The sequence below is a fragment of the Lactuca virosa genome, chromosome 4 (assembly GCF_052849685.1).
Source record: "Lactuca virosa cultivar CGN04683 chromosome 4, Lactuca_virosa_CGN04683_v6, whole genome shotgun sequence".
In the NCBI taxonomy this organism is placed as follows: domain Eukaryota; kingdom Viridiplantae; phylum Streptophyta; class Magnoliopsida; order Asterales; family Asteraceae; genus Lactuca; species Lactuca virosa.
Genome location: NC_136429.1, coordinates 42,897,356 through 42,908,813, shown reverse-complemented (window position 1 = coordinate 42,908,813; position 11,458 = coordinate 42,897,356). Strand labels below are relative to the sequence as shown.

At 29.7% G+C, this 11,458-nt stretch overlaps 1 protein-coding gene across 1 annotated transcript; it reads right to left on the bottom strand.

Moving 5' to 3' along the window:
• Nucleotides 1-4,274: 4,274 nt before the first annotated feature.
• Nucleotides 4,275-9,001, bottom strand: LOC145109698 (uncharacterized). Its single transcript, XM_079046888.1, has 6 exons — nucleotides 8,493-9,001; nucleotides 8,266-8,342; nucleotides 8,146-8,182; nucleotides 7,398-7,551; nucleotides 7,000-7,159; nucleotides 4,275-4,672 (listed from the first exon to the last, which is right to left on the bottom strand). Exons 1-6 carry the CDS (start codon nucleotides 8,617-8,619, stop codon nucleotides 4,415-4,417), a joined length of 813 nt encoding a protein of 270 aa, XP_078903014.1. The 5' UTR covers nucleotides 8,620-9,001; the 3' UTR covers nucleotides 4,275-4,414.
• Between the last annotated feature and the right edge of the window lie 2,457 nt (nucleotides 9,002-11,458).

Here is an 11,458-nt window from a genome sequence, read left to right as displayed (position 1 = left end):
TAGGAAACTCGCAGTAAAACTAAATTCGTTTTTTTATTATTGACTTTCATTTAGTTTATTTCACTGCAATTTTTACTTATAATTGATAATCAAAACCCCCTTTTTATATTTATCTGTTTTTGACTAATATGTGCCTTACACAAAGAGGCATTGACTTTTAGTTTGTGTCCCTGAGGATTCGACCATGCTTCCCTGTGCTATCTTTAATGTATTCGAGCAGTGAAATTTTATTTTCTTAAGACGCCCGCAATAGAGTTTTAGCAGGGTCGAAGAATAATTTTCAAGTACTACAGTTTTGATTAGAAAAGTGCTAGAGAACTTAAAGAAATCATTATATAGACTTGCAAAAATAGTCTAATTTTGAAAATCTAGTACATTTAACTTTTTTTATATTATTGCCTTAGGACTAGTTTGCTAGTGTTATGCAGGATGATTCGATGCGAACTCTAAGATTTTGTTAAGCCAATATATTATAGTGTATTTGTGGCCTCCCAGTCCTACTGAAATCATAAGACAAAAACGTGAACTTGTGTAGTTTGAGGGACATAATATGTTTTGCATCACGTACCTGAAATATATATCCAGTAAAGCTTATGTAGTCATTGCACTTTAGACTAATGCTTTTAACCAATAAGGGTTGAGGTTAAGTTCCTTTGCTTAAGCATATATTTTTCTTTTAGGTTTTTAGTTTGAGTGAAAAAAGTGAGATTGAAAAAAAAAGTTAAAAGAAAAAAAATGAAAAAATTGAAAAGAAAAAAAAAGTTTTCAAAGTTTGTTGAGTGAATAAAAGTTTGCAAAGTATGAAGATCAAGAATCATGAAGAAACGTTCAAAGTTACAAACACTGAAGGATTCAAGTTGAAGAAAATGAAGAATAAGGCAGATTGCCAAAAGCCAAAGGCTTAGTATTCAAAGTTGTAAATTTTCTTTCTGTATGCTTGGGAAGTTAACAAAAATTACATTGAGGTCAAGAAAGTTTTCTGAGTATGTATTTAGAGGGGTGCAGAAATGAGTGTTGTTCAAAATAAGTGAGGAACGTTTATGAGGATTGTGAGTATTTAGGGCTTGGGAAGTAGTTAGGTTTTAAACACAAATACATGCATTGAGTCGATGCGTGATTAGTGTGTTCAATTTGGATTGTTTTGTGTGATGTTTGAATTTCAAGTTCTATGTGATGTATTAAAATAAGTTTTGCATGAGAGCAATCAAAAGGCAGGTGTTGGTATTTTGACAGTGTCATATTTATACATATATTTATGCATTATTTTAATATATTTGAGCTATATTTTGGTAAAGTGAAAAGATATTTGGTACTTATAATGTTTGAATTCTATTTTGCATCCAAAAAGGACATTCTCAAGGAAAAGATAATTAAATTGAAGAGAGTTGGATACTTGGAGGATTGGAGCTTAATTTGAGAAGATAAGAAGAAGAAATCGAGCACATTGAAGTTCCCACGACGTGAACAACTACTTCCCACGATGTGCATTTGGAATCTTCATGATCCTTGCATGGAAGAAGTCCTCACGCCGTGAACACTTATTGGTCACAACGTGACCACGTGTCACTAGCATCTTCTCCAGACATACAGGGACGCCTTTATGCATACGGGATAAACATGTCTCCCACAACGTGGCATCTATTTCCCACGTCATGAAGACCATTTTTTGGCAAGTATATATTTCGAACTTTTTGTCGAAATCATAAGACTTGGAGCAAAGAGCTACGATTGAAAATAAAAAAAAACTTCTAAGAACCCTTGGAACGGAGAAGAAGATTAGAAATCAAGCTTTGGAGATTTTTAGAGGAAGAACATCATTAGATCATTCGGTTTGCTATTTTTTACCATGTTATCTAGTTAAACCAGATTTCATGTGTTTTTCTACTTCAGTTATGGGCTAAAACCTTATACTTTCGTTTAGTGATGAGGAACCCTAAATCTATGTGTTAGTTTCTCTTTTCATGGATTTATTGAAGTTGGTTTAGCTTTTGTTTGATAGATCACTCACTAGTATGCTAAAAGTTTCAATCTTTATTACTTAGATTTCAAGTTTTGTGTAGTTAGATGACCACTTTGATTGCATGAACTTGTTTACCTAGTTGTTAATGAATCTTAAATTGCTAAAGCTAGTGATTGGCTAAACCCTAGATTAGGTGATAAATATAATAGCTTTAACTGTGCAGAGAGTATAATTAGATCATAATTTGTGCTTTGGTTATTGTCTTAATCTTAGAAAATTAATCTTAGATTTATCATTCATAGCCCAAAAATCTTCATAATCAATTAAGTGTACCACTTGTGCAAGACCATTGCCTGGTAGTTCATAACTTGGTAAAAACATTAGGAGATTTGACTAAGACTTCTAATAACATTTATATTGGTAACCAACTGAAATTAATCCATGTACTGAAATTAACCATAGGACAAAAGGTATATATATTTCGGACTTTTTGTCGAAATCATAAGACTTGCAGCAGAGAGCTACGATTGAAAATAAAAAAAATAACTTCTAAGAACCCTTGGAAGGGAGAAGAAGATTAGAAATCAAGCTTTGGAGATTTTTAGAGGAAGAACATCATTAGATCATTCGGTTTGCTATTTTTTACCATGTTATCTAGTTAAACCAGATTTCATGTGTGTTTCTACTTCAGTTATGGGCTAAAACCTTATACTTTCGTTTAGTGATGAGGAACCCTAAATCTATGTGTTAGTTTCTCTTTTCATGGATTTATTGAAGTTGGTTTAGCTTTTGTTTGATAGATCACTCACTAGTATGCTAAAAGTTTCAATCTTTATTACTTAGATTTCAAGTTTTGTGTAGTTAGATGATCACTTTGATTGCATGAACTTGTTTACCTAGTTGTTAATGAATCTTAAATTGCTAAAGCTAGTGATTGGCTAAACCCTAGATTAGGTGATAAATATAGTAGCTTTAACTGTTGAGAGAGTATAATTAGATCATAATTTGTGCTTTGGTTATTGTCTTAATCTTAGAAAATTAATCTTAGATTTATCATTCATAGCCCAAAAATCTTCATAATCAATTAAGTGTACCACTTGTGCAAGACCATTGTCTGGTAGTTCATAACTTGATAAAAACATTAGGAGATTTGACTAAGACTTCTAATAACATTTATATTGGTAACCAACTGAAATTAATCCATGTACTGAAATTAACCATAGGACAAAAGGTAATTCAAAGCTAAACGGAAGTACGTTCATTCTTTTGATTTACAATCATCTTTAATTGTTAGCTTTAGTTTTTAGTTATTCGGGTAATTAATTTAAGTTAATCTGAAATTGCAAAATCAGATAAAAACCCCCAAAATTAGTTGTTTTTCTTAGTTTAACTTCTAATAGTTATTTTATTAATTAAAATACAATTCCATGTGATCGATATCCGGCTTACTTTAATATTCTATAATTCGACTAGATACACTGTCTAATTGTGTTTTAGCTAGTTAAATTTTGTTTGGTTTATAAATTAAAAAATAATAGGTATAATTCGTACCCATCAATGTCATTTATAAAAAAACTATTGATTTATCATGATCATTGAAATCAAAGCTCTTCGTGTCCAATTTTTAATGGTGAAGGTTTTTAGTCTTTTGGATTTATACACAAAAAGTTATGGCAATGTTTGTATCTAAATGTCCATCTTTAAATGTTGCTTTTAGGATTCCATTTTATCACAAATTTGAATAGTTTGTAATACATTTCGCACATATGTAACATGTGCTTGATTATATGACAGAAAGGATCGTGTGTTAAAGCCCCATATCTTTTGTGTAAAATATTATTAATATATTCAATTGAACTAATAATTTTACTCTTGTTGCATCCCTCAAAACTAAAAGGGTGTCACTTGTCATATACTTAGTTTGACCTTATAACAAAATACTCAAAATTTTAGGCTTTGGTTTCGTAGTGTAAATATTTATATATCGTTGTCAGATTCTAACTGATATTGATAGCATATTTAACAAACATATATATTTTTTTATTTTTAATAATACAAATGAGATTTGTAACGTGCAATTATACTTTGATTAACATATTATTATTATGTTATTTTAATTTTTTTAGTAATATAATATTAAAAAAAAATTCAATGGGAGGCCCCTTACGATTCGAGGCCCCGTGCGACCACACACCCGCACCATCCCAAGGCCGCCACTGGTTAGACCTAATGAGTAATAAGATATACGGATCAAGACCGGGTTAAGAGCATTCAAAGTAATCTAAATACACATGGTTTGGGGGGGAAAAGGGACTATACTTAACTAGACCGTTCATATTCTAATCAATTTTTTGCATTTTGAACCTTTTGTTTTGCATCTCTACTTATTTGTAACCCACAAACATGTTAAAAGCTTAGGGACATAATCTTTTTAAGAAAAAACGCTTGCATACATCACTGACATAGAGCAATAGATAGATCTAGATTAACACTACATTTGTTTGAAGAGTGATCACTTGTATTCTGCCTTGAGTGTGTCTCGCTGATTTCACTCGACAAGGAACCATTGCTCATCTGGACTAAGGGATGTTGCAATGATAGTGATAACGATAATCCACAGTCATCAGGCTGGTCGGCCTCTTGAATATTTCTTGCTTTCTCAAGTTTCATCCCTCTGAGCATTCCATGTTCAGCAGTTTCTAGTTTAGAATTCTGCATAATTAAACATATTTAACAACTAAATTATCATAACAAAAAGAAAACGTTTTATCCTAATTAAGTGGTGATTTGTTGTATCTAATGATATAAAAATAACCATTACACTTGTGTATTGTAAAAAATCTGATTAAATTAGACATGGATTAACGAATTATTATAAATACTTATATAAATATAACTGGCAGTTCTATACAATATATTATTTAAATATAGAATCAGCAATTATCGTTAAATTACAGGTCTTTCTTATTTACTTTTATGGTGATTAAATGTGGTCAAAAGATAAGAAATAATTGGAAAGGTGGGAGTACTTGGGAGATGAAAATAAGACTGATCTGATCCTATTTACAAGTCTCTGGTACTGTGCTTTCCGACTGCATTTATTTGCTTACAGAATGGACCACCATTTTCATGTTCTTCTATATAATTATATAAAATCCTTTCTTCTACTCAACCTAGTACACGTGTAATGTAACAGTAAGTCTTTGGCATGCAAGAAACCGTACTCTAATGGTAAGTTTTAACATGTCTCATTGGGGAGTTCGCAACTCATGTTATATTAAACTCAGAACGTTTAGACTAACATAATCAAATTTAACCATGCAAGCAAATATTAACTGAAAATCCTAAAATAAGTCTTTGTATGTCGAAATATGTAAAATCACATTTATGTTATTGATCAAGTACCCAACCATTTGAGTAAGTGAAAATGCTTTGATGTTTATCTTAAAGATAACTCTTCTCTATTTCGACTATTTCTCTTAAATCAGCATATAGATACATGTTTTAGATATTTATATAGTTATACTACATATGCATGATGCTAAAACTATATACATTCTTGGAAATAGTCTTCTTTTTTAAGACATATGATGATGTGGGCATTGAATCCATTCAACTCTTCCATGACTTCCACCTATGCATAGAGTTGAAGCACTGGTTCAATGGGTTTTTTATTTAAAAAATAATTATTTAATTTATTCTATATTAACTAACATATCTATTACTTTCTAATGTATTTTACATTTAATAATTTAATTACTTTCTATTTAATAATTGACTTTTTGTAAAATAATTAAAATGATATATTTTTATTCTGTAAGTAAATAACTTCTGTTTCATAGTTTATTTCTTATTCATCTAAAAGAATAAAAAAAACTTATTTACATTTTTTTTAAATCAATACAATAACATTTAATTATTACAATACAACAAAATGAAATTACATATTAATAAAATGTTCCCAAATATGCTCAATTAAATCATTTCAAAGAACATTATGTTAAATCATGTCGAATAGTATGATGTACTACACTCACATACTTTTAATTTATATGTATTGCTCGTAACTTTTAATTCCTAACTTATAATCTTTAGTTTGTAAATGTAATTTTTAATTTCTAGTTAATTTTATTTTCTAGTTTTATGCATTATTATTTTTTATAAAATGATAAATACATAAAAATTAGTAGAATGAGTGGAATGTTGATGTAGTAATCTATTAAACTTTATTAGAGTTTATTAGATAAAATAGCTAGTGACATGAATCTATTAAACATCAATAGAGTTTAATGGAGTATAAAGTTAAGAGGGTGGTTGGAAAAATATTTTATTGTTTATTAGATTATGGCTTATTAGCTTATAAGCTAATAAGTTAGAGTGCATTAACTTATAAAAAAAATGATAATAGCGGTTTCCAAAGACAATAATCTATTTTTATCCAAACATCTTTTTAACTTATAATGGTGTGAAACCGCTAATAAGCTATAAGCTCCTTAAGGGGGTGTTTGGATAAATAGTTTTTAGCTTAATAAGCTTATTGCAGTGGGAATAAGCATTTTTTTTAAATGTGTTTGGATTAGCTTATTGCGGTGGGAATAAGCAATAAGCAATAAGCATTTTAAGTGTTCGTCAAACAAAACAGCTTATATGAGTAAAATGACCAATAAGCAATAAGCATTCCCCCCCTTGTTTATTAAAATCAGCTTATTTGACTTATTCATACCGCAATAAGCTGATTTTTAAAGACTTCTATCCAAACACTTAAATTTGTTTATTGCGGTGGGATTAAGCAATAAGCAATAAGCAATAATCAGCCTATTTTTTTCCTATCCAAACACCCCCTAAATAAGTTTAGTCAAGCACCCCCAGGTGAAATAATATAATGAGTGGAACAAATGCTTTAGAGAACACAAAAGAGGAAGTACATGTATTCATATGTTCAAGTGTAATATATATATATATATATATATATATATATATATATATATATATATATATATATATATATATAGAGAGAGAGAGAGAGAGAGAGAAGGTACCTTTAGGAACTCAGATTCTCTTAGATGGTTAAAGGAGGGATTCGAGTGAAAATGTGGAATAGAAAAGGAATGAGGCTGCTGCCATTTGTGATCACCAATGCCTTCCTTTCCCTTTATTCTTATTTCCGAGTATCCATGCATCCTTGTCTCCATTCTACTTCTATATACATACATACAAACACATATATACAATATCAAAATAATAATAAATATAAATAAATAACACTAGTCTTAAACAAAGACTACGAAAGAAATAAATCACATCCATTAATTTCTTATTTTATATTTAGTTTGACAAAATCTTCAAATACCGCTAATTGAACTTGTGATAAAATACTCCATTTTTTATCTATTTTTCTAAAAAGTTTGATGGTATCAGTAAAAATTAATGCTCAAACCTTTTGGAAGGGACAGCGAAGGGATGGTAAATGAAGTGAGGATTAGATTCTTGAATGGATGGATGTAAACAAATCTCATGATCAATGCACCCATCATGTTGATCCTCAAGAGACTGTTTTCTGTGTAATCCAGTGGGTCTGTGAATCTCATCATCTGGATATTGAAAAGTTTATGAAACATGTCCATAAATTAGTACGCATAAGTGAAACAACACAAGAAAACAAACAGAAACAGACAACAAGGTATCAAAGTAAAAGGCTTTTTTTTTCTCTTACAAGCATGTGTGTTCTTTGGTGTTTTGACTAAGTTAAAAAAGGACTAAAAAGTCATTATTTTAAAATGGGTTTATTGTAGATTCATTCAAAACAACAACCACGACTTTAACTGATAAAAAAATGACGAAAGGAATGTCTGGAATTTATCATATTAAATGCCACAATTAGAAGGGAGGCAAGAGGCTGTGTTCTTCATGTGCTTTTGTTAAAAGATCTACCTTTTGGGAAAGAAAATCATAAATAATAGGATCCTAGTCTTCCGTATGCTTTTTGCCTCAACAACAATAACACACGAAGATGACAACTTATCCTCCAAGATTAACCACTAGCCTTTAAATTTACCCCACTGGTAATCTCGGGTTTCTAGAATCATGCATTTGAGACTCATGATCATGCGTTAAGTTCTTACAAACACGAGGTTTTATTAGAGTTCTTAATAGTATTATAAGTGATAGATGAGATGCATATATACCTCGTGTTACAACATCGTTCTTCATGCTTCTATACATCTGCAAGTTCAGTTTTTTTAAACTAATATAAGTGCGTGTCTTCATAAAGGCATCAAAAAGGGGAGAAATGATGAAGATGGTACCTGAAGATGACTTTTAACATGGGAAACAGTGAGACCCTTTACATCCATCGTCTGAAGAACAAGCTTGGGTGTTGCTTCTGCGTACATGAACAACATCATTACAAAACTAACAACGTAGGTCTGCGTGTGTAGATGTATATACATATACATATACATACATACATAGATACATACATATATGTATGCATCATTTTTTATGATCATCAAGAACAGCAGAAAGAACATACTATTCGGACCACCAAGTGTGTGAATGGCATGAACAAAACAACGATGAAGATCAGGAGTCCATCTGAGTCTTGGCACTTTTGATCTTATGTATTGCCTCACTGTTCCATTCCTCTCACAACCCCCCATCTCTCTCTACGTATATTTATGTCTCTTGATCTCTATGGAAAAGAAAATAGATGTTGCTGAATTTGTTGATTTAAGAAGTTTTAACAGATGTGAAGCTCAAGAATCATTCAACAGAGAAAATTATCTTCTCTTTCTCTTTGTCAATGTAGGTGGAGGGAGATGAGTAGTAATAGAATGGTTTGTAATGAACCGGTTTGTTCGGGTGGGTGAAAATATTACCCCCTGCAAACGAAAATCGTGATCACGAGGGACTCTGATACGTGATCTGGTTCTCTTCTCCTCAGGCTTTACAAATTCAACTGTTATTTATATGAATTATCTACAGAAAGATAAGAAAAAGAAAAAGAAAAATGCTGCTGGTTTTGACCCTGTGTATTTTCTCTCTCTAGAATAGTAGGAGTTGAGATACAATACGCCAACTTCGTCATCATAACAAAAGCAAAACCCATTAAATACAATAAATTTGGGGTTAATATGTACCTTGTTTTACTTGATTTAATCTCATAACAAAACATATCACACTTTATAATAAAAACTAGCTAAAAGTTTAATAAAAATTAAGCAACACAATAATCTACTTCAATGGTGTCAAATACTATTAAATAAGTAAATAGAAGTTGGGCTTTAGAAAAAAAAATCTTTGTAATAAAAGATAATTGACTAAAATGAAAAGTGATTTATGATTCTACTAATACTATTAATTATCTAAAAGCTTAATAAAAATTACATAAGACAACTTCAATGATATCAAATATTATTAAATAAGTAAACATAAATTGTGGTTTAGAATAAGAGATAATCACAAAAATACTAAATTAAAAAAAAATCTTAATATTTATGATATAATAACAACGGGGTTGGCTAAATAGACACCCTATTTTACCTTTTAGACACCCTATATAATTTTTAAGATATTTTTATTGGTTAGAATTATATTGTTTTTTGAAAAAAATGATTAAAAATAGTTACCTATTGATTGACTTTTGATAAAGATGTCTATAGAGTGTCTAAAGGATGTCTTAATAGCTGCACCCAATAACAACTTATTCCGTAGTAAATGAATATGATTGTGATATTTGTAAACTAATAAAGGGACAAAAACAAGTTGTTTGCATGATAAAATCTATTTTTGTTGTTTTGTGACCGTAGTTACCAAATCATTTATAGATTCTCTCGAATGCACGCCTTTTAACAAATGATATAGATAACGAGCTGGATATCAAATGAAGTAAAATAAGTTCAATTATTTGTATTTAGAAACATAAGTTACTTGTTTCCTTAATTACAATCTGCAAATAACTATGTTTCGAAAACTAAGGGCATTTGCAAGACCATAAACCTATTTTGCAAAATTGTATATTTCACGTTTTTCCATGTCATGTTTACATAAGTTAAAATGTTAGGGTCTTTTTACATCAAGCGTTTTATATATGCCTTGAATTATAAAACAACACTAAAATCATTTTATTTCCATAATCTGATCAGGATGCACCCAATCAATATTTATTACAACTAACACAATGGACAACACAAATTATCACCATTATGGTATCATATAACGACTGACATTTATTAATTATAATTGTTTTGGCACTATCTTCTTCAAGTAGCTCGACGACATCACGTCACCGCATTTAGTAAATTTTAAAGTGACCTAATCGGAGTGATATATGGTAAATTTTAAAGTGACCTAATTGGAGTGATATATGGTAAATTTAATTTATTTATTTTTTTGGCACCAAATTATAAACCGTGGATATAACTTCGCAACAAACCCAAAAGAATTTCCATAAACTTCAACCACATATACTCCAGAAGAACATTAAGTGCCTCTAATGCCCCTCCACTATAAGAAAAATATTTTGAACATTCTGGTTTGATGATTTCATTTTGATTAAAAGAAAACTTGTTCCTAGATGTTTGATATGAAGGCTCAAGATGAAGACAATTTGTTATTTTATTTCATGAAATTAAATGTAAGATTTATAACCAACTCCTAATTTGAAAAAAAAAATACAATTTTCAAACCGTTTGTTAAGACCATCTCCAATCCATTTTCATTTTTTCCTCTAAAAATTGAGTAAAAAATAAGGTAAATAGTGTTTCATCTCCAACTCTACTCTATTTTTACCCCAAAAAATATATTTCTAGTATATTTCATTCTTCCAAGTTATATAGATTGTCAAACACACCCCTTCTATTAATTTGGTTTTAACAAATATATAATCTATATTTTTTCATTACAATAATATTAAATAAATAAGATTATATTTATAACACACTTATAAATAAATAATATACATGCATTCATAGAAATATTATACATACCCACTTTTAAATAAATATTATACATGCATTTATATGAATTTGATGAAAAAAAACAAACTTAATATTTATAATTAATTAATATAATTTAATATATAACAAAATATTATAAGTAATAAATATTGCATTTAAATTATAATTAGTAGATAAAATAAACTAGAAATGTATAAATATATAAATAGAGGGACTAAAACCGACAACGCAAAGTTTATCCCCATTTTGGGAGAAATGAATAATATAACACTATATTTGGTGTAATACTATTCATATCCCCCAAAATGGGGGAATAATTGAGGAGGGTTGGAGATGAATGGGGAAAAATAAGGGAAAAATGGAAAATGGGAGTGTGTTGGAGATGCTCTAAGCCTGAAGTTAATATAAGTAATTATTATTAAGATTCTATGATATTATACTAAAAGTCTTTTCACAAACTGTGAATTTAAAAAAAATAACTTCACCACTAAGTTTGTATTTGATAAACGTCTGACCGAGTCGGGTCAAACGTTTTTGGCTA